This window comes from Fukomys damarensis, unplaced genomic scaffold (assembly GCF_012274545.1).
Source record: "Fukomys damarensis isolate Sample0158 unplaced genomic scaffold, DMR_v1.0_HiC HiC_scaffold_13, whole genome shotgun sequence".
In the NCBI taxonomy this organism is placed as follows: domain Eukaryota; kingdom Metazoa; phylum Chordata; class Mammalia; order Rodentia; family Bathyergidae; genus Fukomys; species Fukomys damarensis.
Window position 1 is genome coordinate 13,250,024 of NW_022900925.1, and position 27,835 is coordinate 13,277,858.

At 53.9% G+C, this 27,835-nt stretch overlaps 1 protein-coding gene across 3 annotated transcripts; it reads left to right on the forward strand.

The window, feature by feature from the left end:
* Positions 1-1,507: 1,507 nt before the first annotated feature.
* On the forward strand, positions 1,508-27,604 carry Camkk1 (calcium/calmodulin dependent protein kinase kinase 1). 3 transcript variants are annotated; one of them, XM_010611367.3, is made up of 16 exons: positions 1,509-1,807; positions 8,067-8,471; positions 9,459-9,506; positions 10,091-10,144; positions 10,545-10,596; positions 10,823-10,956; positions 11,227-11,263; positions 12,188-12,209; positions 13,946-14,034; positions 17,216-17,415; positions 19,581-19,634; positions 20,417-20,490; positions 22,386-22,473; positions 22,688-22,816; positions 23,534-23,637; positions 25,755-27,603. In XM_010611367.3, exons 2-16 carry the CDS (start codon positions 8,112-8,114, stop codon positions 25,825-25,827), a joined length of 1,518 nt encoding a protein of 505 aa, XP_010609669.1. In that variant the 5' UTR covers positions 1,509-1,807; positions 8,067-8,111; the 3' UTR covers positions 25,828-27,603. The 3 variants fall into 3 exon arrangements, with proteins under 3 accessions (XP_033618735.1, XP_010609669.1, XP_033618734.1); XM_033762843.1 differs by lacking the exon at positions 1,509-1,807 and adding an exon at positions 3,577-3,856; XM_033762844.1 differs by lacking the exon at positions 10,091-10,144 and having other exon boundaries at positions 1,508-1,807; positions 25,755-27,604.
* The last annotated feature ends 231 nt before the right edge of the window (positions 27,605-27,835 follow it).

Sequence of the window (27,835 nt, forward strand, 5' to 3'; positions counted from 1 at the left end):
GGCAGGGCTCTTACCTAGCACATGTGAGGCCCTGGGTTTGATTCCCAACATTGCAAAAAACCAAAACCGAAACCAAAAAGTGTATCTTTGCCCAGCCCTTTTTTTAGCACCTATGAAACAAGTCAGGCTCGACCTCTGCCCTCAAGAAGTTTCTAGTCTAGATGGGGAACAGGCAGGTACAAAGAAGTCCCTAGGGAGGGTGGCTAAACTCTTTGAAGCAGTGAGGAGGTCCTGGGGAAGGTTTCCAGGCCGAAGGGCACTGAACTGAGTCTAGAAAGGCAGCAGGAGTTGGGCAGGCAGCGGTAATGGGTAAGGCTCGCGGGGCTTGCCTGGATGCATTCCTGGGGTAGCAAGCCACGGAAGATTCCCAAGCAGAGCTGACTGTGCACTCGAGTTTCGGAAAGGCTGGTGGGAAGGGAGGCCGCAGGGGGTGAGAAGCAGCACCCCCTGCTGCAGCAATGGGGCCTGGTGGGGTGGCCTGAGCTAAGGGCGGGGGGAGGGGTGGAGAGGAGTGGACAGATTCCAGGGATTTGCGCAGGGGCTGGTCCTTAGACTGGTTGGAGCAGGAAACATGGGGGATGCAGGTGACGCCCAGGTTTCTGGTTCCAGTTTGAGATAGAGACACGGGAGGCCAGGTTTGGGACAGTGCTGCGGGGATTCCCCACAGACAAAGTTAGCCGAACCGAACCACGAGGTGAGCTCACCAGGGGAGAGGCAAGGGTAGGGTCGCCAGACACAGCTGATGCAAAGGTCTTCGTCTTGGGTTCCTTCCATTTCCTGTGCCCTAGCCAGGTGTTTTCTGCCACCTGCTCTGATCCCATCCCCAAATATGAATAGCACTCTGAGTCTAACACTCTGCTAAATTATCCTCCTGGCTTCCCTGCCGCCCACGGGGCCTGCCATTCAAGCCCCGCAAAGCCCCGCACCCCCAACCATCCCTGGCCCTGGCCTTGGCCTGGTCTCTGTGATGCATCACGCCTCGCCCTTCCCTAGCGAGCACCAAGCCTCTCCCCGGGAGAGGGTGCTCTTGCCCTTGCAGGTCGGGAAGGGTGAACTAAAGATTTTAGGGGAAACATCCATACCCTTCAGCCTAGCTAAGCGTCCACAACGCCGCCTAAAGGCGCACCCCCAACCATCCCTGGCCCTGGCCTTGGCCTGGTCTCTGTGATGCATCACGCCTCGCCCTTCCCTAGCGAGCACCAAGCCTCTCCCCGGGAGAGGGTGCTCTTGCCCTTGCAGGTCGGGAAGGGTGAACTAAAGATTTTAGGGGAAACATCCATACCCTTCAGCCTAGCTAAGCGTCCACAACGCCGCCTAAAGGGGTTCGGGGACTCTGGCAGCCCGTCAGAAGGCGCTGGAGGGCGTGGCGAGATCCAGCCCCGCCTCTGGGCTCCTCCCTAGGCACCACCCGCCGCGGCCCCTCCCTTCCAGAAGTGGGCGGGAGTCCGGGCTCTGATTGGACCGCTCTGGGGGCGGCCGGACCAATGAGCGCAGACCTGAACGATGGTCTGCTCTAAGCCTCCTGGGGAGAGGGGTGGTCTGCGAGGCCGGGTCTAGGAGGGCAGCCGAGGGAGGGATCTCCTGTCAGGGATCCTCTCACTCCGACTGCGGGACCAGGTGGTTTGCGCTGTGTCTTCTGGAGTCGGCCCGCGCCCCGCCATCTGCGTCCCTTCCTCAGCTCTGGTCTGCCGGGCCGCGTCCAAAGCCGGCACATCATCCGCCCTGTCCCAGCCCTCGGTGGAGGCCGTGTCTGCAGAGTGGGCCCAGAGGGTGCACCCACGTGTGGCTCTATGCTGAGCGCCCTAGCGTGAGTCTGGCTTGCAGAGCTGGGGGCGGGGTAGTGAATGGGACGGATGCGGCGTGCGGCTTTAGCTGCGCAGTCTTCCCCCGGCTGGGACGGGGAGGGGGCGGCGCGGGAGGGCGCTGCGGCTTCAGGGGCCTGGCGGGCTGGGGACTGGCAGCTCGGTACGTGCACACGTGCTCGGGAAGCTATGTGTGGTGTTGGAAGGCGGGTGTGCATGTGTCACGTGGACACAGGAGTGTGCCTGTGTATGTGTGCGAGGGGGGTGCATTTCAGGATGGAGTGGTGTGTGGGGACCGGTCACGCGGACACAGGCGTGCGCCTGACTGGGGAGGAGTGTGTGCACGTCTTGGGGGTGTTGCTGGAGTGCTCAGGAAGGTTGTGTCACAGGCTACAGGTTCCAGGACTGCCTTGATGGGTGCCCGCAAGGCTGAGCATCCTGCAGGAGGATTTGGGAGTATCTGAGAAGCAGAGGGCTTGTGTCCTTGATCCCAGGGAGGAGGCCGTGGTCTCCCCCACAGCCTTGTGCATACAAATTGAACATCTATTTGTCAGACTGTCCGAGACCTACACATTTTGGGGACACTCTGCTTGCTCCTTGGTCTCCCACCCTGGTCTCCACGGGAGCCAGAGTCATTTTAGACCTCACCCAAATGAGTCACTCCCCTTTTCAAAATCCTCTGGTTTGGGAGGCCTTCTGGTCTCTGTCCACAAAGCCCTGCTCCACTTGAAAACCAAGCCCAGGATCTCAAACAGGGCTCCTTCATGCTCAGTGTGAACTCCTAGCCTCTTCTCTCCTGAAATCCTACGCAGTGGGCAAAAAGAGCTTCAATGTCACCTCCTCCAGGAAGCTTTCTTTAGTTGGGCTTGGTGGCAACACACCTCTAATCCCAACACTCAGGAGGATAACAAGTTTGAGACCAGCCTGGGCCACTTAGTGAGATCCTATCTGAAAAAAAAAAAAAAAATTAAAAAGGGCTGGAACTGGAACTCAGTGCAAAGGGTCTGGATTCAATTTCAGTATAGGAAACAAACACACACAAAAATCAAAGCTGCCCCAGAGGCCAACACAGGGACTGAAACTTCTCTTGAGATTTAAACCCTCTTACCATCTGGTGCCTCTCTCCACTCCAGTTACATCAGCCTCCTTGCTGTTCCTCAAACAGAGCAAGCCTAATCCTACTCATGATGCTTGCACTGGCTGGCCCCTCTGCCTGAAATGCCCTTCCCTAACTCCACACTGCTTGCTGTCTTCTTTCTGATATCTGCTCAAATCCTGCACCTGAAAGGCCTTCCTGAACCACACCGAGTCATTCTCATCCCCCAATCCATTATTCTTGACCTGTTAAAGCTGAGGCTTTCTTCACAATACATATCACTTACCAGATGTATGCTAGTTATTGCATACCAAGTGTATGCTTGCTGCCCATATTAGAAAATAAGCTGTGTGAACAGGCACTTTGTCTTTTTGGTTAACTCCTTTGTTTCCTGGAATCTCGCACAGTGCTTGGAAAAGAGCAGATGCTCAATGAATAGTTGTTGCCTGAATGAATGACTTGATTTGCATCCCAGGAGTCTGTGTCCCTGACTGTTCTCCAGCCTGTGAGGCCTCAGTCTAAGGCTAGGGTCTCCTCTAGATTTCAAGTTCTGGAAAGCCAGGACTGGGAGAGCTGTGACTATATTTGCATGTTAGAAATTCTCTCCACTGGTGTGGAGGATGAGGTAGGGTGTGAGTGAACAGGGAGACCCAAGTTCTACAAGCAATGCAAGGACACTAGAGGTCAGAATCTGCACTTTTTAGGGGCTTCGACTTGGTGAGCTCACCCAGTGCCCAGTGGGAAGATCAGAGAGGGCTTTTAGAGGAGGTGACACCTGAGCTGTCCTCTGTGAAGGAGAGGGAGGTGTGTTCTTGGCAGAGAACACAGCTTGTACAAAGGCTTGGCAGCAGAACAGAGTCTGCAGTTTGGGAAGCTTCAAGTGGTGCAGTGGAGTGGAGTGAAGGAGCAAGGATGGGTGAGGGGGAGAGCATCCCTCTGGATTTCTGGTTTGGATCTGGTAAGAGCAGGGAGGAGGATGGCCCCACCTCTGCAATGGAGACAGAGGAGGAAAAGCAGGTTTGGGGAAAGATGATGAGTTGAATTGGAACCCTGTTGGAGTTGAGCTGCCCAGGAATATGGAGGAGGAGGGGGGGGGCGGCGGAGGAGGCTGTTAGCTAGAAAGAGTTGGACTGGAGGTGCAGACCTGGGGTGGAGGTAAGGAGGGGCAGAGGTGCAGGATGATCCCTGGCGCTTCCATGGGTGGCCCAAAGGATGCACTGACAGTAGCCGTTTTGAGGCAGGCACAGCGCCCAGCTTGGTGCTTGGGGGCTCCCCAGAGACAGTTGAAGAGGGCGTGCTCATAGCAAGCATCCTTGAGCATGACTTGGCACCAGACTCCTGGGCCTCCCTTGAGGGGACTGAGTCATCCCAGCGTTGGCGGGAGCTTTGGAAGGCACCAGATACTTGTCAGGAGTATAAACAGGGGTACAGAGAGACAGATGTCCCAGGGATGTCAGGACCATCTTCGGCACCTGACCTGGGTGGCCATCTCCCCTCCCTACCTTGAAGCTTTCTCTTCTGGCCAGTCTTCTGCCTGGACAGTAGTGTGTTCCCTGCCTTGGCCTGGCACTGGAGTTCACAGCATTCCTCCAGAACTTAGAACTTAGAATGAGGCCTGATTGATGCTTGAAGTCATCCGAGGCAGGGCTGCTTAAACTAGTGTGGATGACAGCAGGGTCTGCCTGCTGTCTTGCTTTAGATTTCCCCTTTAAGGGACCCAGCTAGATGGGGCACGTCCTGAGGAGGAGGCCAGACCAAGCAGCAGCTGAAGGCAGGAGCTTGCACACTTGGGAACAGCCAAGGGTGCGTGCCTGGCCATTCCCCAGCAGATGTGTGTGTGGTTGTGCTTTGCATATCTGGGCTCTCTCAGTGGCTTTTAGATGTAAATACATCCTATCCACACATCACTCAAGCATAAACTGCTTCTATGTCCACGACCTCATCTAATTCCTTCCATAGCCTGTAGTATAGGCAAGGTGGTGGCTGTCTGCCTGATTCACATCTGAGGAAACTGAGGCTCCAGTGCCTTGTCTTAGACACCACAACCCAGGCTGGGAGGGCAGGACCTGAGCTTTGCTCAGGGAGGCAGGGCCTGAGTCTGTCCATTCCTGCTCTCAGCACCTAGGAGGTTCCCCATGCTTGGGGGTTGGGTTCTAGCCTGTCATCCATCTTTCTGTGACCCCTGGTTACCTGCTGAGTCAGTTCCTATGAAGCTGCAACCTGAAGGGATCCCCTGGGTGAGCCCCTGGGGAGGAGGGGGCTCTGCCTAGGACACACAGGCCAGCCTACAGGCTGTGGGACAGGTGAAGGTGGAAAGTCAGGAGCTCCCCATCCCTGTCCATCCTGGGGCACACACCTCCTTTAGGAGCTCGCCTCCTCTTGGCCACACTGAGAGCTGTTGACCTCTGTGCAGAGGTGCTCGGTGTGGACCCACGGCACATGCAGACAGCCTACCCAGTCCACAGCGCTGCTCCAGCACTTGCTGTCACACTCAGACATGGGCTCAAACATGCAAGACCTCCAGCGCCCGGCCCTGTCGCCTGGACACACGGCAGGAACTTGGGCCTTCCCTGCCAGGCCATCTCCCTCTCTGCGTGCTTAGTCACCTGAATTTGATCCAGGCGGGAGGGAGGGATGGATGGATGGAGGGCCTGACGTCAGCCTTCACAGCCGCCTCCCGCTTCCCTCTGCCGCCTGCACATCCATCTGGGCCCCAGTTTGTCCCAGGCAATCATAACAACTCACTTCTATGGAGCTTCCTTCCTGGCAAGCCCTTTCCGAGTCCCTCCTTTACTCCCCCCCACCCCACCTAGGGAGACCCTCTATTGGTCCCATCTCCCAGATGAGAAAATCTAAGGTGCAGCTGCCTGCCCCCTGATTTACAGCCAGGGAAGGGGGCAGCCTGGCAGCCTGGCTTCAGAGCCTGAGTACAAACCAGGAAACAGGGCCCAGTCTGGATCTGAAAGGCTTCTATACCCCCTTGCTGTGCCCTGTCCCTGCTGAGCTTCCCTTTCCCCATCCCAGTAAAGGGGTAAAGGGAGCTAAAGGAGGGGGTGCCTTGTGGGGAGAACAATTGCAGGGGAATCGTATGCAAATCTTACGGGTCAGGGCATCCTGTGGCTTCTGCCTGTGGTGGTCCTCAGTCCCTAAGTCCCTTTCTGGGACCACAGGCAGGAGCTTCTGACTCTGTGCTCCATCCCTGAGGCTTGTTGGGGTTCCCTTGCTGAGGCTGATTTCCTGTCTGTGTAATGGGAACAGGGCTGCAATGATCACTATGGCAACCACTCATTTATTCAACAAATATTTATCAAGCACTGATTATATGCCAGGCACTGATGGAGACAGCAGGATCTTGTGGAGACAAGGCAGACAGGAGCCCTAATCTCGTGGGGCTTACGTTCTGGTGGAGAGGCCAGGCCTGAGGAGTTCAGGGGGCCAGTACAGTGATCGCTCACAGGGCCTCGAGGCTCTTCTCAGCCTTGGCCCCCTCTTTCCTACAAGCGGCCTGGTTTCTACAGCCTCCCTCCAGCTCCAGCTCCACCCACTGCTCCCCTCCCCTCCTCCAGGGAGGCCTCCTTGATACTCGAGCCTTACTGAGCCTCCCCTCCCTCCAGGGTGCTCCATCCTTGCATCCCTGCCACTCCTCTAGGTGAGGCCTCCATGTCTTTTGCATTTGCCAGTATGTATCTTCTTCCCTCTTCCTTTCTGCACATCAGCATCAGTTCGGCTACTTGCAAGCTATCACATCCTCACCCGAGCCTGCCTACAAGCCCTGCTGTGGGCTTAGAAACTCTGGAAGGGCACAGCATCCACAGTGCAGATGGGGAGACTGGGGATCAGAGTGGGAAAGGAGCTGGCTCTGTGCCCTGCAGTAGGTTGGCAGTCAGGACTGGAACCTAGCCCCAGATCCTCCATATTGGTGGACTCCAGCCAGCCCCACCTCCTCGACATCTGTTACAGCAAGGGGACAGGGTGGGGTGGGGGGATCTAGGATGACACCCATGAGACCTGTAGTCTCCAAGTCACTGTGTGGAGACACAGGAAGTTACTAACAGTCCGGAAGGGAAGAAGGTCAGGAGTCCACTTGCTTCCATTTCTTGAGAAGATGAGGGATCCAGCCCAGGAAGGAGGGGACATTGGGTTGAGTGTGGTCAGCTTGCATCCTGGGGGGAATAGGTCCCAGTGAGAGTCAGCTCAGACTGGATCAGGGTGTGACCCTGGGTCACAGCCAGAGTGAGGGGTAGGGCTCAAGCTGGGGCTACACTTGGCCTGAGCCCTGGTTTGGGCTCAGATGTAAGGTTTTGTCCTTTGCAGGAAGCATCCAGAGGGAGATTTCCGACTCCCTGGGGTTCTTGATGGATGGTCCAGGGTGAGTGGGAGATCAGAACAGGGGAACATCTCGGCCTAAGTAGGTGTGACAAATATTTTGGCCTCTTGAACACACTGGAATGAAAACCCAGGAGAAATAAGGAATGACCTTTAAGTGACAGCCACCGACGGGACAGCCTCCTCCCCTAATGGATCCTTTCCTGGTCTGGAGGCTCTGCTGGGCCAGGGAAAGGGGAACCAGTCTCGCTCAGTGGTCCTGGAGGTGAGAGAGGCTGGAGCCCCAGGGACATCTTCCCAGATGTATGAGAGGAATGGGGGTGGGCGAGGTGGCTAGGCCTGCAGGCCCGGCGGTCTCTGGGTTACCATTGGCCAGCCCAGCCTCCAGAAGGCAGTCCTGGATCCTCTGCCATCAGAGCTGGGACTGGGAGTCACTGGGCCTGTGTCCCATGGGCGAGGCTGAGCTGAGCCTGGACTCTGTCTCCATGCTGCTTGGCCTCCAGTCTTCTGCAATGCCTGTCTGTCCTGATTTCCCAATACCAGATACACTGCTTCCCTGGGAAGTCAGCATGGCAGAAGTGACTGCCTGTTTTGCAGGTGGGGATGCTGAGGGCTGGAGGGCTGGTGTGCAGCAGAGCCAGATGAGGTCCTGGAATTCACTCAGTGGGGACAGACCTGAGTTCGGGTGCGGGCAACCCAGGAAGAGGGAATAGTGAACACAGGAATGGAGGTGGGGCCCATGGGGCTATGGCCAGCCACAGTGGGATAAGGGCCTTGGTCCCACCCCCTTGCCCCTGGCCAGTGTGATATCCAAGAGTGAAGCCTTCTCTGTTTTCTCTTAGGTGCCCAGCAAGACTACATAGACTAGGACCCCTGTGTCTGGGGCGATGGAGGGGGGCCCGGCCATCTGCTGCCAGGATCCACGAGCAGAGCTGGTAGAACGGGTGGCAGCCATCGACGTGGCCCATTTGGAAGAGGCAGACACAGGCCCTGAGCCTGCCAGAAACGGTGTGGACCTTCTGCCACGGGCCAGGGCTGCCTCTGTGATTCCCAGCAGTGTGTCAAGACCCCCGCCGGCACGGCCCAGCCTCTCGACTAGGAAGTTCTCCCTGCAGGAGCGGCCAACAGGAAGCTGTCTGGGGGCCCAGGCTGGGCCTTATGCCACAGGGCCAGCCAGCCACATCTCCCCCCGGGCCTGGCGGAGGCCCACCATCGAGTCCCACCATGTGGCCATCTCAGATGCAGAGGTTGGTGGGGCACAGTTAGGGGTTGCTCATAAGCCCTCTAGTAGGCCTCCAGGAAGGCCTCTGTCTGCCCCCATCTGTGCCACATAGTTACCTATCCTTGCTTTACACACCCTCAGAGCTGGAGAGCTCACTTCCTAACACCATCACCTCTTCCCATCCAGGGAAGTTTCAGGTGAGCCAAAAGTTGCCTTCTGTGATTCCTGCCATCATACCCTCACCCCCAGCCCACCCCAGGCCTAGGAAATAGGTCTCTCCCTTGTTCCCTGAAATGTCCTCTTAGAGATTTGAAAATAAATGATGTACACCCTAGGCCCTAGTCTTCCCAGCTTGAAGCCTCCCTCGTCCCACCTCTAGTCCTGCCTCTGAGTCTGCGATTCAGAAACTGCCCATGAGCCTTCAGCTTCTGTGGTTCTGCGGCCCCTGACCTTGCCACTCAGATCTGATCTTTTGTTTTAAATCGCTTCTTTGAGATTTATTCATTTTCCCCTGATTGTCCCCCATGTATGCACAAAATATATTTGTTAATAAACTTTTGTTTCAGATCTGATCTTGAACTTGGGTACTGAAAGGCCTACAGATGTTGAAGGCTGAACTCTGTTTAAACCAGAGCCCAGTCTTCTCTCCCAAGCCTCCCTTATCTTTTTGGCTCCAGCACTCCGGCCCATCTCGTTCCTCTGTGGCTGGAAATCCCTGCTCTTGGGTTTTTCACACACTGTGGTCTCCTAGACCCCACTGTCCTAGCAGGAATTAGTGTATTTTTCCTTTACCACTTGGGGAGCAAAGCATAGCCAGGGCTTCACCATTCATGTTTCACACAAGGCCTCTCGCAGTTATGGTGGCAGTAGCACCACCAAGCTTTCCCATCTAAACAGGAAGGAGAGGAGAGCTAGGGGCCTGGGGCCAGGCTCAGACCCGGAATAAGCTCCTGACTTGGGAGCAGTGTCACCTCTGGGTTAAGCTGTACCTGATTCCTCCTCTTTCTCCCAGGACTGTGTGCAGCTGAACCAGTACAAGCTGCAGAGTGAGATTGGCAAGGTAGGACTGGGGCAGGTCAGGAGCAGTGGGGGGCTCAGAGTTCTCCTCTTGACATTCTTTGTCTCTGAGGGTGGGAATGGGAAGGCAGAGGCAGGAATATCCTACCATAAATGTGAGGAAAGGCTTGTCCTCTGGAGGAAGCACCCAGGGGAAGGTTAGAAGATGACTCTTGATTCCAGACTCCCAAGGGTTCTTTTTGTTTTGTTTTGAGACAGAGTTTCACTATGTAGTTTGGGCTGGCCTTGAACTCATCATGTATCCCAAGCTAGCCTCCAACTTGCATTGATCCTCCTGCCTCTGCCTCCTGAGTGCTGAGATTACAGGCATTCACCACCACGCCTGGCTTCCCTAGGGTTCTTATTGGATGGCCAAGAGGGACAGAGGAAAGCGTGGGCCCTGTGCTCATCCTGGTAGGAGGAGTTCCCAGGGCACAGGAGACCCTTTCACGCCTGTAGGAAGTGTGTGCCCACGAGCCAGCTGGGGGTGGGGATGGGGATGGATGCAAGAGCAAGGATAGCGCTGTCTCGAGCTGGTCCTCGGGGAGGGTGTCCTGTCCTATGAGGCTGACTGGAGCTTATCTGCAGGGTGCCTATGGTGTGGTGAGACTGGCCTACAACGAGAGCGAAGACAGACACTATGTGAGTCTGGGGGAGGAGGGAGGCATTGCCAGGCTGGGACCTAGATGCCTAGGGAGCAGGAGAGAAGTGCTTGGAGGCCAGGGGACAGGGTGCTTCTTAAAGGAGTGAGCACCTTGTCTCTAGGGATATGCAAAGGGAACGAGCTGCTTGACCCTTGGGATATGCAAGCAGAGGCTGGCTTCCTCTGAGGCAGAGATCCAGAAAGTCTGGATCTTCCCTGGAGCAACTAAGGGAAGGCAGAAGCCACCTTCTAGCCCAGCCTGACACATACTTGGGCCACACCTTCAGTGCCAAAGGCAGATGGCCTGTGTGCCTTTCTGGAACTCAGTCCACATGTAACCAGCCTGTTCTGGCCCCCAGTGGCTGCACACAAGTGACATTTCTCTCCCTGTCTCCTTAGGCAATGAAAGTTCTTTCCAAAAAGAAGTTACTGAAGCAGTATGGTTTTCCACGTATGTACTTATCTGTCCTGTCTCTGGGAGCTCCTGGTCTGGGAAAAGAGGTCCCTGGCTACTTTGGGGCTACAGGGGAGTCAGGATGAGCCAAGGCCTGGAATGGAATGTGCTTGGTGGCTTGGGACAGGATCGTGGTCTTGCAAGAGTTGTGCTTGAGGCTGGCTGCAGGGCCACCGGGAGGCCAGCTGTGGAATGGGGCCTTGAATCTTTTTCTTGACCCCAGGTCGCCCTCCCCCAAGAGGATCACAGGCTGCCCAAGGAGGGCCAGCCAAGCAACTGTTGCCCCTGGAGCGGGTATACCAGGAGATTGCCATCCTGAAAAAGCTGGACCATGTGAATGTGGTCAAACTGATTGAGGTAGGAGGGAGTAGCGAGCAGGTGACACCCAGCATACTCTGCAGCTGCACAGACACAGCTGAGGCCCCAGTTCTGCCTGGGCAGAGGGGAAAAGGGCTGGGTGGGCAGGATTGGGTCAGTGATTGCGGAGGCCCCATCTGTCCAGCACCTGTTCCATGTCAGGTGGCTACTGAACATCCTGGGGTCCTGGGGCTGGCAAGGATAAGGAGGCCTGGGCCCCTCACTCTGTGCCTTCTCAAGCCTCACCTCACATCTGCTCGCTCTGACCAGGTCCTGGATGACCCCGCTGAGGACAATCTGTATTTGGGTGAGTGACCCAGCTCATTCCCACAACAGCTCACATAGGGTGGTCCCAAGGACTCCCTTGGGATGTGCATGAACTTCAGGTGCTGTGTGATTGACTGCACTGACCTCTTGGGAGTAGAGAGGGGAAGCCCTGGGTTCCCTTGTCCAGCCCCGCCAGACTAGGCCCAGAAGAATCAGTAATAGTCAACAAATATTTCTAGGCCCCCACTCCCTGCTCCCCACTGATTGGCAAGACAGTGGGCCAGTCTGGGTTCTGCACTCAGGTGGATGCAGGAAACAGGCTTTGTGGGTTTTTGGACCTAGTTTGGTAGTGTTGTGCCTCAGTTTCCTTATCTATTAAATGGGATAATAGGATTAGGGCTGTAGCTCAGTAGGTAAAGCATTTGCCCAGCTTGTGCCCTGGGTTCCATCTCCTGCACCACAAGATAGATAGACAGATGGATAGATAGACAGACAGACAGACAATATAAAATTCCTGCTGTCTTTTTTTTTTTTCTTTTTTTGGTACCAGGAATCGAACTAGGGTCCTTGTGCTTGTGAAGCAGGCACCAGAACCACTGAGCTAAATCCCCAGACAATATAAAATGGATAACAATGGCATTTACCTCATAGGGTTAATACCAGGAGGAAATGAACTACTGCATGCAGAACACATTAGTTTTTTATCCTTGTTAATATTATTTAACTTCCTCATGCCTGATGTAGGCCGGGGAACAGAGGAGGCGAAAGGGTCAGGAGAACCACCTTAGGAGTTAGAGGCTTATGTCTCTACTTTGTGCCCTGCCTGCCTGTGATGACCTTTAGGAAAACTGCCTGCATGCCTGCCCCCTCCTGTGTGCCCTCAGAGCAGGGAGCTACCATTGGGTGCTTTGCCAGCCTTGTATACACCTTACCTTCTTTTTTCTTTTTTCTCCATTTCTTTCAGTGTTTGACCTCCTGAGAAAGGGGTGAGTTTCTTGTCCTGTTCAGGCAGGTCAATTCTAATCCAGGTCCCCTTTTCCTTCCCTGTGTTCCCCAGCTCAAGGGTCAGCTACTGTAGGAGGAATCAGAGATCTATGCCCTACCTCAGGAGCTCTAGTCTTGCGGGTGGAGATCAAGAGCCCCATCCTTTGAAGGCTTTTGGGGGTTACTGAGGCTGGAGCAGTCACTTAGGCCTGGTGTGTATGTAGGGTGATTTGAATGATACAGGCCTTGAAGAATGGGATGATTTGGGGGCTGAGAATTTAGCTCAGTGGTGCTGTTGTGTGCCTTGCAAGCGTAAGGTCCTGAGTTTGATCCCCGGTACCAAAAAAAAAAAAAAGAAAGAAAGAAAAAATGGTAAGATTTGGATGGAAGAGAGGGGAAGGGAAGGAATGTTCTTCATGCAAAAGTGTAAGGCAGGACTCCATTTCTTTGGGGTAGGGTGGGGAGGGGAGTTGAGACAGGATTTCACTATGTAGTTCAGGCTGACCTTGAACTCCCTATATAACCCAGTCTGGGCTTGAACTCACAGCGCTACTCGCGGCTCAGCCTCCCTCTTGAGTTGCTGAGATTACAGGTGTGTGCCACCACACATAGGACTCCATTCTTACCTGTATTCAAATCATAAAGGGTTCTTTCAGCTTTACAACAAACTTGTGAAGCAAGTGGGTGGGACTCCTTCCGTGCCTGTTTGTGAGAGGGAAAGCCAAGGATTAGAGGGTGAATGGCTTGCCCAAGGCTGCACAGTAAGTCATTGATGGAGCTTACAATCTAGCCACTGATGGAGCCTAGGGTTCTAACATATCTGCTCTGTTGAGTTTTCAGTGTATTTGCTGGGCAGCTGACACAGAGTCGTGGGCATGGGACTGGTGGACAGGGACCCTCACTGCCAAAGCCTTGAACGCAGGACCTGCTCTGTTGAGTTTTCAGTGTATTTGCTGGGCAGCTGACACACAGAGTCGTGGGCATGGGACTGGTGGACAGGGACCCTCACTGCCAAAGCCTTGAACGCAGGCTGTGGCATGGCTCTCTGCTTAGGGGCTTTCCTAAAGACAAATGTGGAGAGGAAGTGGAATCTCTTTAAGACTCAAGGGCTTTCAAAAAAATTTTTTTTTTGGTACTGAGGATCGAACTCAGTACCTCGCATTTGCGAGGCAGCCAGTGTGGCACCACTGAGCTAAATCCCTGGCCCCTTTCAAATGTTTTTACCTCCATTCAAAACGAGAAACATCTTTAGGGTGCTATCTATATCTTTAACTTTATAATGCTATCTACATCTTTAACCAGAGTTTTAAGGAATATTATTTACATGTAATACATTGTACTGCATTAGGAAAAAGAAAATAAAAACAATTTCCACCCACTAAGTTGATTTTATGACCCTCTATTGGATCTAGGCCCACAGTTTGAAAAGCTCTGCAATACGTGGCATCTGTGTAATTATTTGATTATCGATAATGCAGTACTTAGAAGAAATCCAAGCCAACTGAAGTTAAGATAAAGCTGATTTGGAATTATGATTAAAAATGTGTGTCAGCGTCTACGAGTGAGAAGCAGCGAATGCCTAGGGTTCTTGGGATCTGTGCGAGCCCAGGGCTCCCTGCAGTTCCCAGGACCTGCGTGGACACTCCGTGTTTGCGTCCCACTTCCCCTGCAGCCCCCTTTGCTCCTTCCGATTTTCATCTGATTCAGGCTGAACACCGCCCCCACCTCCTTCCCATAGGCCGGTCATGGAAGTGCCCTGCGACAAGCCCTTTCCTGAGGAGCAAGCTCGCCTCTACCTTCGGGACGTCATCCTGGGCCTCGAGTACTGTGAGTGAGCGGCTGCCTGACCCCTGGGACTGAGGCTAGGGGATCTGGAGCCTGCCCAGCCTGTCAGCCCTGAGCCGTTTCTGTCAATCAACACTGCTTTGCCAATCAGCTTTAGTGGAGGCGGGACATGAATCTCTGGGCGGGGCCTGTGCCGAGCTCACCGGGCATGCGCCAGGTCCTCCACTGTGTGCTTTGGGTGTTCCATCGCTGTCTTTAACTGTTTTCCACAAGGCCTCAAGAGATGTGTAGCAGCTTGGAAAGGAGCTGGGGACCATGCGTGGTGGCAGGGTGGGTTCAGATGTGAGGGGCCCTGAGGTGATGAGAGTTCAGGAGGGAGGATGTTAGCTCAGCCTCTGTCTGGAATTCATTTATTTTCGTTTCATTTATTCATGGTCCCTACTAAGTGCTGGCCAGAGATGTCAAAGCCCCAGGCCTGACCCCAAGAATCTCACACTCCTTGGGGACAGGAACTCAAGCAGGCAGATGATACACCTTAGGGTGGTGCCTGCCAAGGCTGGGAAAGCACAGGGTTCTGGAAGACCAGGGTTCTGAAGGATGAGTAGGAGTTCACTGGCCAGGTTTTGGGGTGATGAGAGTAGAGAGTGTTCCAGGCAGAGGCAGAAACGGGAGGGGCTGTATTGTTTGAGGATGGGAAGTTAATCTGGACGAAGCACGGAGGGGATGTGGAGGAGGTGGTTAGTGGACAACGATGTTAAAATTTGGGCAGGGAATTCCTCCACAGAGGACCTTTAGCACCTCACCCTGTCACTGTTGTGTGGCCCTGAGGGCTCTGAGTGGGCAGGGGTGGAATCGGATTTGTGTCTTAGAAAGCTCTGTCTGGCAGCTGTTGGTGGTTAGATCCAAGAGTGAGAGTTGGTCAGTTGGCCAGGGAGGAAGCTGTTTCTACAGCCAAAGTGACAGATGGCGGGGCTGGGCTTAGGGCAGTGGCAATGGGGAGGGGTGTGGAGGAGGCAGCAGCCAGCACAGGGTGACTGGTCTAGGGAGACCAGGGCCCTCGGACACTTGGGGCTGTGCCCTGGGTTAGGGACCGGGGGTGCTGCCCATCTCTCTAAAATTTTAGGCTGGCTTGTTAGGAATATATTCTCTGGGTGGGGGCGGGGGACCTAGCTGAGCTGTGACCTGACGTGACGGGAACAGGGCTGCCTTTATCTTTCTTGAGCTTCTCTAATACTGTCAGATTAATATTGTCTTTGAACATTTGGGAAAACAGAGTCACAGAGAGGAAGGCTTTTGTGGAGAATCCCTAGCAGGGATGAGGAGGGTTAGGATGGGAAGGGGTATTTCTCTGGAAGAATGGTCAGTGGCAGGCACAATCCTAGGCAAGCGTGGCTCTACCCTCTTCCTATCCTGGGCTCTTTTCCGTAGAACAGGGCCTGTTGTCTACCCTTCCCTATCTCCCCCCAAGCGTACTGATCTCATCTAGTTCCTGACCAGATGAGGATAGGGCCCCTGGCCCAGGAGCACTGGCTCTGCCCTCAGCGGCCTCCCCTCAGCTCCTGTGCAGCCTTGTCCTTCAGGGGACAGACCTACCTGGAGAGTGCCAGGACTGCAGACATCCCAGGAAGGTGGGGACGACAGCTGGCAGCCCCCTAGGCACAAAGAGAAGAGCAGACACAAAACTCAGCACTGGAAGGGGCAGGACACCCTGCTAGTAAGGCCTGGCCAGGGCGACACTGGCCTCGTGTGACAGCCACCATGGGGCAAGGCTGAGGGAGGAAGCTTCATTAGGACCCAGCTGATTACAGTGAAGCCTCCTGGAGGGGAAGGTTGACGGCAGGGGCTGGACACATGGATGACCAGCAGCCCTGGAGCCCTGAAGACAGGTCTTGTGATTGTGGTCCCTAAGAAGGGACAGTTGGGGTTGCCTGGGAGTGCTCTGTGGTCAGAGAGGGCCAAGTCCAAGTCTCAGCAGATGGGCAGGTGCAGCAGTTTGGATGATGAGACATTAGTGGGGTCAGAAATCTGCTTTGTACTTGGGGCCAGCTGAAGAGGTCTGAGTGGAGAAGGAGTTGAGGAATGGCCCCAAGGTTGGGCAACTGGTAATATGATTTTAACAGTCTAGGAAAGAGGAGATTTTGTTTGCTTTTGTTGGTTGTGGGGATTGCAGGTAGAGAAATAAGACGTGTTGTGATACACTGATATTTATCTGTCCATCCATCTTGATGTCTGTTGGACATCCAAATGGTGGAAGAGCCTGGGGCAAGGCTAGGGTTTGAGATAAGAATTTGGGTATGCAGCTAAGCTGGGTATGCAGCTTAGTTGTAGAGTACTTGCCTGCCGTGCATGAGGCCCTACGTTTGATCCCCAGCACTGCAAAGAATTTGAGACTACTTTCCGTGGCCAAACATCCAGCTCCCTGGTCTTGATGGAAATGTCAGATTTCCTTGTGTGCACCTGGCACGTAGTGGGCAGTTAGTAAAGGGCAATGCTTTTGTGGTTATTGGTGTGTGGCACTCACTTCCTTAGACCCGCCTTCCTCTCCGCTGTTCCCTTCCCCTGTCTTCCCTCCCTTTCTGTTTTCCCCTGTCCAGTATCCCGGGGTTTGTGGGTCTAGGAGGAGGAAGTTGCTGAGGAAGGAGCCCATGGGTGGATGGCTGTGGGGTGGGTGACTGCTCAACTGGGACATCTCTGGTCATCTCAGTTTGAGCCACCTATCCTGTCCTGGCAGGGCTGGACCTAGGAGGCAGAAGGCAGAGACACTGTCTCCACCATCAAATCCTTTAGTCTTAGGAGCAAGGATATTTTTGACCAGGCTGGGCAGGAAATGGAACTGGGAAAAGGTTTGGATGGGCTTTGGGCTGCAGATGGCGCTCATGTGGGAAGGGAAGACGTGGCCTAGGGAGAATCCTCTCCCCCAGTTTCCTCTGCCTTCTGCTCTCAGCAGCAGGTGCCTTGTTTGCCATGGAGAGAGCAACTGGACTTGGAATCCCAAGATACCTAAGATTCTATCCTGGCTTGCTGCTAACAGCCTACATACACTGAGCCTCAGTGTCTTCACTGTGTTGAGCACATGATCCTGATGTTCTCTTCTAAGGCCCTCATGAGACAAGAGTGTGTGTGGACTAGGATGTGCCAGCAGGCTTCCCTGGCTCAGCGAGGGCAGGCGAGGGGTCCTGGGCAGCGGTCCTCAGACCGGTGCCCCAGCTGCCTCTCTCTGCAGTGCACTGCCAGAAGATCATCCACAGGGACATCAAGCCATCTAACCTGCTCCTGGGGGATGATGGGCACGTGAAGATCGCCGACTTTGGCGTCAGCAACCAGTTTGAGGGGAACGACGCTCAGCTGTCCAGCACGGCGGGGACCCCGGCATTCATGGCCCCTGAGGCCATTTCTGATTCTGGCCAGAGCTTCAGTGGGAAGGTGACTCCCAGGGCTTGGGCAGGTGGGAACAGAACATCTTGCAGCAGGGACCATTTTCAAGCAGAGGATGCCAGGTTCTTGCATGTAGGGTGTGATGTCCAGGAGCCTGACATGCTCCCTAACCTTGGCCTCCTCTCGTTTTCCAACAAAACCTCGCACACCTCCTCTGCAGATATTCACTGCGTCTGATCTTGTGTCTGGTTCTGGGCTGGGCTTATGGAACAAGCAGAGTCAAAAGAGTCCTTTTCCCCCACCTCTCTGCCTGGTGGAAAGGGCAGGAGCTCATGGTCAGGGAAGGTGAAGGCTTCTTCTGATCTTCGATGTGGCAGGGTCTGAACAGGGTTGAAGAATGGGGAGGATTTGAGCCAGAGGTGGAACCCAGAGGATATGCAAGAGGACAGAGGGGCATGGTGCTTAGAGGGCTGGAAGTCTGGACTTTTTTGTAGTGACAGGGGCAGTAGGAAAAGCTTTCTGAGTAAGGGTTACCATGGCCACTGTGTCCCCTGCGGTATATGCCTGCTCTCACTGTCACAGAGGGCAGGGCCAGAAGGCATTTGGATGTGGGTAGGGGCCTAGCGCTCAGAGGGCAGGGCACTTTTTAAAAAAATATATTTATTTATTTTTCATTTTTAAATATTTTGGTACGGCGGATCAAACTCAGAACCTTGTATTTGGGAGGGAGGCACAGTCCCACCGAGTTAAATCCCCAGCCCTTAAAACTGTTTATTTTGGGTCAGGGATATAGCCCAGTGAAAGAGCATTGTCTAGCTTGTGTGGAAACCTGAGTTTGAGACCCAGAACTGCAAAACAACAGAAAATCAAAAATAACTTTTTATTTTGATGTAATTCTAAGTTTACAGAAAAGCTGTAAAAATAATACAAAGAAATATTGTGTAACTTTTGAGGTCAGGGATTTAGCTCAGTAATGCACAAGGTCCTGAGTTCGATCCCCTGTACCAAAAAAAAAAGGAAGAAAGACCATGTAACTTCTTACCCAGATTCACCAATTATAGACATTTTGTCTCATTTGTGTTTATGTGTGTGTGTGTGTGTGTGTGTGTGTTTATGTCACATTTTTCTGAGCCATTCAAGAGTGAAGTTGGACATCTGTGTCCCTTTATCACTCCATACTTCAGTGGCTATTTCCTAGGAACAAGGACGTTGTTCTCTCACACAACCTTAGTATAACGATCAGAATTGGGAGAGTTACCATTGGTAAGGTGGTTATATAATGTATATGTTTAAATTGTTATAACTGATATTTAAATTTTGTCCATTTTCTCAATATTGTCCTTTGTAACTTTTTCCGATTCTGGAGGCAATCCAGGGCCGCGGGCCACATTCACCAGTCGTGTCTCTTTGGTGTCCTCTGATTTGGAAGAGTTCTTTCGCTTTTCTTTGCCATTTCTGACCTTGACAGTTTTGAAGAGAACAAGGCTGTTATTTGTGGAACGCGTCAGTTTGCATTTGTGTTCGCTGATTGGGTTTCAGCGATGTGTCCATCGGCAGCAGGAGTGTGTAGGCGGAGATCTGAGGGGCGCTCACATTAGAGAGGAAGTGGATACTGGAGGGGGAGGGGGGACAGCAGGGGGTCCAGGAAGAGAGAGCTCACGGGAGAATCCAGGGCAGGGAAAGCCGGATCAGAGCAGGGAGGGGTTGGCATGTGGCACTCGCTCCCACCTTGTCCTATACCAGTGCAGGGGAGTGGGGTGGCTGGAGCCTTGCTGGGGGAAGGAGATGGGTGTCGGAAAGGTGGGGGTCATGGTTTCTCCAGGGGATGAGCAGTAGAAGGTGCCATCCCTTGAAGCCAGAGCTGGTTTGGTGAGTGTGAGTTCAATATATATTGTCATTTCTGGGCTGCATCTTGAGGCAGCAAGTGTGACCCCTGTGGATGAAGGAGGCTTTCCACCTGTTGAATTGGACACATCTGGTTTTGACTCGTCCCAAGGAGACTTGAGACCCCTGGAGGGCAGTGGCTCTGTTGTGGTCACTGGGTCATCCCAGCGCTTAGCAGAGTCCAGTATGGAGCAAGCGCTGTGGAGGTTTGTGGAGTGGATACAGGACTGGGGAAGGAGGATCTCTGCAGAACCTCTCCCACCTCAAGCTGGGTATGCAGTGGGCAGTGGGGCCTCCCGGGGGACTGATGGGAACATGTTCCTTTCTAGGCCCTGGACGTGTGGGCCACAGGAGTCACGCTGTACTGTTTTGTCTATGGGAAGGTGAGTGCTGGGGTGAGGTGGGGAGGTGGCACAGAGCTGGTGCGAGCCCAGATGGCTGGCACCATGGGCTGGGCACAGTGAGCCAGGCGTGGGGGACTGATGCAGGCCCTTCTTTTGTTTGTGCCTTTAAATAAAGTAACTTTTGAAGGAGGCCACCTGGGGCCGGGGATTTAGCTCAGTGGCACTGTGCCTGCCTTGCAAGCGTAAGGTCCTGAGCTTGATCCCTGGTACCAAAAAAAAAAAAGAAAGAAAAACTGAAAGAGGTCACCTGGCTCAGAGGAGGCTGAAGACGAGGTTTTCCTCCATTTTCTCTCACGTCCTTGGAAGGGATTGATGTGAGGGGTCCCAGGACAGCAGGCGGTTCAGGCGGAGGTGTCGGTGGTACCACCTCTCTGACGAGACTGCTCCCTGTCCTTCTCTCCCTTGACACCACTCATTCATTCACCCACATTTCAGTCCGTCACTTACGCATTTAACAAATTGTCCTTCCTTCCTGCTTTGGGTCAGACTGGGCCTTGGGGACATCTGGCACTGACGTGACTAAGATGCTCTCCACAGGGGCTTCTGCACTACTGACCACCAAGGAGCAGGAGGCATCTCGGGGACCACTTTCCCCCATGCCAGGCCCTGGGAGTGGAGGCCTTGCTGCGGGTGGCTCTGATGGGTGGTACCAGTGGGGACAGCAGCCTCATAGTTCCCTCAGCCACTCTGGGGGGCACCATATCCCCTGCTCCTGGATCAGGGCCCTGAGCCTGCATCTTTTGTTCACCTCTCCCCCACAGTGCCCGTTCATCGATGATTACATCCTGGCCCTGCACAGGAAGATCAAGAATGAGGCTGTGGTGTTTCCTGAGGAGTGAGTTATCCCCTCAGGGACCAAGGGGGCTCACATCCACTCCCAGGAAGGGGTGGGTGGCAGAGCTTGGCAGAGCTTCTACCCTTTGAAGACCCCTCTGTACTGCAGATCTGGAGGTGGGGGTGTTGTTCTGTGGGAGGGGTGCTGAGCAGGTGGAGGGAAGGATCTGTGAAGCTGAGGGTCTCCAGGACATGAAGATTGGCTCTTCTTGTACAGATGGGACCACTGAGGCAGAGATGATCCCATTGACACCACTCCTTTGTTGCAGGCCAGCATGGGGTTGGCAGCACCCATCCCATAGAGCCCCTGGGCCCAAGGGGGACTTCTGCTTTCCCCATGTTGGAAGAGGGTCTTTGAGATGCCAGTGTCCCTCCCATTTCATGGATGACAGAGTGGAAGTGCTGGAGGACAGTTGCTAGCGGGGCTGGGATCTGGAGCCACTGTCTTCTCTCTGAGCCTCCCGTTGTGACTGAAGGCTTTGAGCTCAGGAGGGCTGTCTGGGAGGCCTCCGTCCGTGACTGTCTCTGGTTCTTCCAATTATGGTCTTGGCTGCTGTGGCTCTTCCTTTTCAGGGCCCTCCTACCATCTGCTCAAGTGGCTGGGGCAGGACAGAAACTGAATCAGGTTGTCCTCCATGACTCTTGCCATTTTATTTTATTTTTGGTGGTACTGGGATTGAACCCAGAATATTTGCACTGGACCGCTTTTCTAGCTCTGTTTATTTTGAGGCAGGGTCTTGTTAAATCATGAAGTTGCCCAGGCTAGACTTAAACTAGCCACACTTTTGCCTCAGCCTTCCAGAATTCTGGGATTACAGGCAGGTGCCACCACTCTGCAGACTCCTGCTGTTTTGCACCTGCTTCCTGTCTGATGCCCAAGCCCTGTGGAGTCTATCTTTTACCTTTCTTACACCCATGCCTCCTGCCTCAGGCAGGCCTAGGCCTCCCCAGACTTGTGCAGCCTTTTCCTCTCTAGCCTCCCTCCTGCAGCCAATACAATCAGGCCAGGGTGACCCTGATAAAGCACAACAGATCCTACCCTGTTTCCTGCTTAAGGTTTGTCTGAGGCTTTCCAAAGCTTTCAGGACAGAGTCTCTGGCCATGGCATTCAAGGGCCTCCAGATTCTGCTACCCGCTCTTCTCCCACATCACTCTCCTCCACCTGAGCATTAGCCTATGGGATTTGGTTCATTTCCTATTTTTCCTTTAATTTGGGGGCTTCTTGCCTTCTTCCTGCTGCCCCTCCCCAGGATAACCTCCTCTCTAGCCCAGGAGTTTTCAAAGAGATTAAGTATCTGAGACAGCAGAAGGAACTCACTCAACATTCCCAAGAGTGGGTGGGCTCCTCCTCCCCAGCTTTGGACAGATGAGAGACCTAAGAATGTTGGTAGCCAACAAGGCTGGAGTTTAAGCGAGGATGGTCCCAGTTGCTGTGGATCTATAAGTGCTCTTGCTCCCGAGTCTCCTGTCCCTGTCCCACACTCTTCAGAGTGGCAAGGTACCAACCTTCCAACCTCCCTGGACCTCCGAGCTCTTTCCTGGCCACCTGCCAGGTAGGGGAAAGGATATGATAGTGAGTGGGAGTGAAGGCTACAAAGTAGTTCTTCTCATGTGACGGTCATTATCCTGCCACCCAGGGCAGGTCCAGCCTCTGTGGAACTCTGTTTGTAGCCTCTGCCCCAAGGGAGACTATTTTACTCCCACTCGGGAAGGGAGATCCATGTGCTTGTCCTGAAACTCTTGCCTCTGGCCCGGTCCCTTGGGGTCTTCTTGCTCTTCCCACATGGGGACTGAGGGTTGGGTATGTCCGTGATCGGGGTGTGGTGGGGGTGAGGTGGGTTAGAAGGTGGCCCTCAGCATCCGCCTCATCCTCCACTCTCTCCTTCTCATCTTCAGGCCAGAGGTTAGTGAGGAGCTCAAGGACCTAATCCTGAAGATGCTAGACAAGGATCCCGAAACAAGAATTGGGGTGTCAGACATCAAGGTGGGGGAACAAGGTCTTGGGCTGGGTTGGGCTGGGGCGTAGAAAACAGGCCTCAGTTTCCCTTTCTGGAGAGACCTGTGCCAGGACACCTGTGTGTTGTGTTTGGGTTTTGGGTTTGTGGGCTTCTTGGATCCTTTCAAGGTCTTGCTGGTGAGATGCCTGGAGTCTTTTGTTGAATGGACCCTGAGCCTTCCCTGCCTTTTGGTGTTCACAGTTGCACCCTTGGGTGACCAGGAATGGGGAAGAGCCCCTCCCCTCGGAGGAGGAGCACTGCAGTGTGGTGGAGGTGACTGAGGAGGAGGTGAAGAACTCGGTCAAGCTCATCCCCAGCTGGACCACGGTGGTAAGAGGGTGAGGGGTGAAAGGCGCCCTTGTCCTGGGAGGACCGGAGGAGTGCATGTCCACTGCGTGAGCCTTGCTCTGTGCTTGTCACTTTTGGCCTGGTTAGCCAGCACAGGGCAGGGCCACAGAGCCCACCAGCTTGCTGGAAGCCTGTGGAGAAAGAGGTTGTGTTATTCAGCCTCATGGGAGACCATACCTCCGGGAGGAGAACGAATAAAAGAAGCATACTGAGTGAGGCGTGGTGGTGCAGGCCTGTAATCCCAGCACTCTGGGAGACTGAGGCAGGAGGGTTTCAAGTTTGAGCCCAGCCTGGACAAGTTAGCGATTTAAAGAGACCCTTATTAAAGTCCGGCCGGGGCTTTAGCTCAGTTGTTCTGCCATCTGTTTCACAAGCACAAGGTCCTGAGTTCAATCCCCAATGCCAAAAAAAGAAAAGAAAAGAAAGAAAATAGCTTCCCAAACCTCTGCAGGCCTTGTCTTTGCCACCATTAGCAGCATTCACTGGCTGGAAGAACATTTCTTTCCTTCCAAACATTTATGGAACTGCTGTTCCCAGGAGCTGCACCAGAAGCCGAAGCCATGATAGTGCAAATCGTGGAGGCCTTGGAATTGCAGCAGTGGCTCCAGACACCTCATGTGGCACACACCCCAGCAGCCGCCCTCTGAGGGAGCCAAGCAGCTGGGGCCTGTGTTCCTCATACTCATGTGTGCTCCCCAGATCCTGGTCAAGTCCATGCTGAGAAAGCGTTCCTTTGGGAACCCATTTGAGCCCCAGGCACGGAGGGAAGAACGGTCCATGTCTGTTCCAGGAAACTTACTGATGTAAGTGCCAGCAGGGTACTCCCCGGGGATGGAGTGGGCGACTGAGGCACAGCACACTCGCCTGCGCTATGGCAGAGCCACGCAGGCTGAGCCAGAGGCTGGGACACATCGGCCGCGTTTCATAGGAGGGCCCCATTTGCACCTCTGTCCTCAAGGCTAGTTGGGCCAGAAGACACCTTCCTAGGCCAGGCTGCTCCAGGGTGGGCCTTGATGCCCTCCCTCCACTCTGTCAGGGATGAGGGGCTCACCTGGCCCCTCTGTGGGACAGGATGACCCTTCCTTCTCTTGGCAGCCTGATGTTGTCACACTTCACCACTGGGTCCAGCTCAGGCTTCTGGCTTCAAATCTGCAGCCCCTTCAGCCTCTGGCAGCCTGGAAGAGGTTTGCAGGCAGGCTCAGTCTGCTCTTTGTAGAAGGCCAGCTGGCCCATGGAGGGACAGGCACTTTCCCTGTTCCGGTAGTGGGTGTCAGCTGCTTTCCTGAGCGACCCACGCCACATGCAGCTGGTGCTCTGAGAATACCTGTCCTGGGAGTCAGCGTGGGCAGGCTGGTAGACTGGCCCAGGGGAGAGGAACCCGTTTGCTGTGGATTCCCTACTGTGAGCCACATGTGAGTCTGCCACCTTGTAGAAGAGGCCAGAAAAGCAGCTCCTCAAACCTCCGCAGACCTGGTCCTCGGTTTTGCCACCATGGTCAGCGTCAGCTTTGGAGGCCAGTGTGGCCTGCTGGAGTTTGCATGTAGACCTGGACCAGAATGTGATGCTGGCTGACAGTCACTTCCTCTGGCAGGGGTGGCAGGAGCTGTCTCTCCCCCTTGCTTGGTGGGCAAGGCACGCTCCCGGAGGTAAACTTCCGCCTGTGTCCTTCCAAGTCACACCTACCTACTGTGGGGCTCCCACTCGGGGCAGCAGTTTTCTTGTCTTCAATGATGCACTTGGGGCTGAGCTCATTAAGTCTCAGGCCCTGATGCTGGAATTGTGCTTAGCATAGGGGGATTGTATAGAATTTGACATTCAGATGAGGCCACTTCTGCGAGAAAAAGGGGAAGATATTAATAATTATGCCAGGAGAAGCAAAATCAGGACTGCCCAGCAAACTAGACATTTGGTCTCACCAGCTCAGTGCCGGTGGGCCAGCGCCCCCTACTGGTTAAAGAAACATCTAGTTTGTGCACTGCAGATTGATGATACGGAGATTGGGCTGGATATTTTTCCAGGCATAAAATTCTATAAATTTGGGGCCCAAGTTTAATTTTGAAAACAGATTTGGCCTCATTATCAAGTTCCAGCACTTGACCTTGGTAGACCCTGTTTTTCATACTTTAGGATAATTACATTGTAGAAGAGTTAAATAGGATGATCTTTTCTTGGTTTAAAAAGAGAAGTCTTGGGGGCCAGGGATTTAGCTCAGCAGTTCGGTGGCCTGCCTTGCAAGGGCAAGGACCCGAGTTCAATTCCTTCCAAAAAAAGAGAAAAAGAAAAAAAATAAAAGAGTTCTTGGACAGGGAGATTGGATACAGGAACCCACTGAATATGTCTCCTCTCTCTCTCTCTCTCTCTCTCTCTCTCTCTCTCAGTAAGGGGGATTGAACTTGGGGCTTTATGCTTGCGAGGCAGGCGCCAAAACCACTGAGCTAAATCCCTGGCCCAACCCACTGAATATGTAACAGAACCCCAAGACTGATAGGCGCTCTGCCCTATGATCAAGGCAAAGCACATGCAAAACAAGAGCCTCTCTATCCAGGTCTGCTGGGGGCCGGTCAAGGTCAGTGTGGAAGGTCTTTGACCTGGCTGATACTCCAAGGACAGGGAAGTCAGCCAGGTCAGACTACAAGAGGTCCCAGAAGCCAGACAGAGAAGTTTAGATTTCATCTCAGGGCAGTAGGGAGCCACAGAAGGGTTGCGTGCTGAGGCTGACGCAGGGAGACCACTAGGAAGTGGGATGAAGGCCACACTTAGGCCAGTAAGGGGGGGAGGTATTTCAGAGATTTGGGATACAGATGCCTCTGTGTGTGTGTGCAAGTGAGAGAGAGAGACACAGACAGACAGACAGAGACGGAGAGATTAAATACACACTCTGAACTCTGAGGCCCTTCTGTCCTTGGTGTCATCTGAATAGGAAAGAAGGGTGTGAAGAAGGGGTCAAAAGCCCAGAGCTCCCTGGTGTCCAAGAAGACGAGGCTGCATCCTGATTCCCTGCATGTGTCCAGGGCCACCAGGCAGCACGTTCATCCCATGCCTCCAGAGGCCCACTGCCTTCACGTGACAGCTCCTGCAGGCAGGGGGCTGGAGGCGGAAGCCCCTCTCCTGGCCTCCCTCCCCTCCCGTACTGCATGATCTCTGCGCGGGCACATCCAGGGACCGGATGGGAACGCGTATCATCTGGGGTTGGGGGAGGGCTCCTACGGCACCTTCCTCGTAGTCCTAGTTCTGTGCGGTCTGACTCAGCCCGTGGGGAAGCCAGGGGTCCGGGGAACCTGGCTAGTAGGAATGGCCCAGGGAGGGGGCAAGAGACCAAGGTGGCAGCGGGAGGCCTAGCTCAGCTGCCACAAAAGAAGGGGAGTACTGCCCACCTGGGTGCAGAGGTGCCAGAGCTACTGTGTCTTCAGAATGCTGGTACGGAGGCTCTGACCTCTCCATGTGTGCCTGATCCTCGGGGAGAGACATCCGTGTTGGAGAATGCAGAGTCCATTTTTGCTGTCTTTTACTTTTGATTCTAACCTGAGAAATGGGGAAAACCCTACTTGGGAACATCTAACGAACCTCTCTACAGCGTTGCGGGTATTCCCAGCACATCCACCATTATTCAGCAGCCAGGTGGACCGGCTTGACCATCTGGAAAATGGGCTGCCTTGAATCCTAATGGGAGCACAGGCCTGGGCCTAGAGCAGCACACTTTCCCTGCCCGCTTTTCTCCCTCCTTCATGGCTCTGAAGACCACACCAGGGGTGAGACTGGCCAAGGGCTGTGGACTCAGGATATGGCCTTGAGTGTGCTGAAACAACTGGAATTCAATCTCTGATCCTACACTGGCTTTGCTGTCACATCTGCAATGAAGGAGAAACTGTCTGGCTCAGAGGCCTGGCTGGAAGGGGTATGCAGACTGGCACACAGGCTACCCCAACTGCCTTGCCCCTGGACAGTCACCAGCCAGTCTGCTCAGAGCTGGAGCACTGGGACATGCATGTGGGCAGGACTTTCTGGAGCAGGCTTCTTATCTCTCTGGGATCAGTGAGTGGCTGGCTGGCTTGATGCTTACTGACCAAATGCTCACCGAGGTGGACCCTCCAAAGGGAAGTACATGGGGCTCGTGCTGCTCCTGAACACATGGGCCACAAGGGCTGCATAGCACAGGAGGGCTTGTCCGGTGGAGAGGAGCTCAGTGGGAGGAGGCCCGTGTCCTGCTGCATTTCTGTGCTTGTGGGTGTACGTTGCGCCTCCACACACACGCATGTGCGTGCCCATCTGCTGCACACAGCACACTTGCATGTCTTGCACTGGTACATGCATCTGTAACATAGTTTCTATGTCTATTTAAGGCTAGGAGCGGAATGTGGCCCGTTGTCAATGGGCCCACACTTCTCCCCAGCTTCTCTGCATTAAGGCAGTCTGTGACCCAGGGCTTAAACAACAGTTCACTACTATCTTTAAGAACACTTTTATAGAGTTAAAGGGATACAAGTTAAAAGCCAATCACACTGGTCGGCAGGTTTTCCTGAGCATTTCCATGTAGGTGCCAGGGCTTTTGGGGGGCCTCATGGATTGGAGCCAGCCTTGAAAAAAGCTCAGAGGTGGATAGCTCTGCTTCACTGCCTGTAACAGAGACTGGATGGAGTGTCCACTTCACTACTGAGGGTGTTGGTTGGCATCATTGTTTCTGAATGTAGCAGAAATGACAAACTCCATAAGAGTGTTTTAAAAATTAACTTCCCAGGAAGTGAGTTAAATAAAAGCCCTTTCTTGAGTTTAAAAAAAAAAAAAAAAAAGGCTTTATGTGTACATTTTCTCTATCTGGATATGTGCTCTTATTAGCTGGACCAGCTGGTTTGGCTTGCTTTTCTAGAAGGGTTTGAGGCAATCATAAGTCCCTGGGCAGGGCAGTAGCGAGAGAGGTGCTTGGGGAGGTGAAAAAGAGGGAACCTTGGGGGCTCCTGGGTAGATCTGACAGCCCTTCCTTGGGAAGGACTGAGTGCTTGGGAG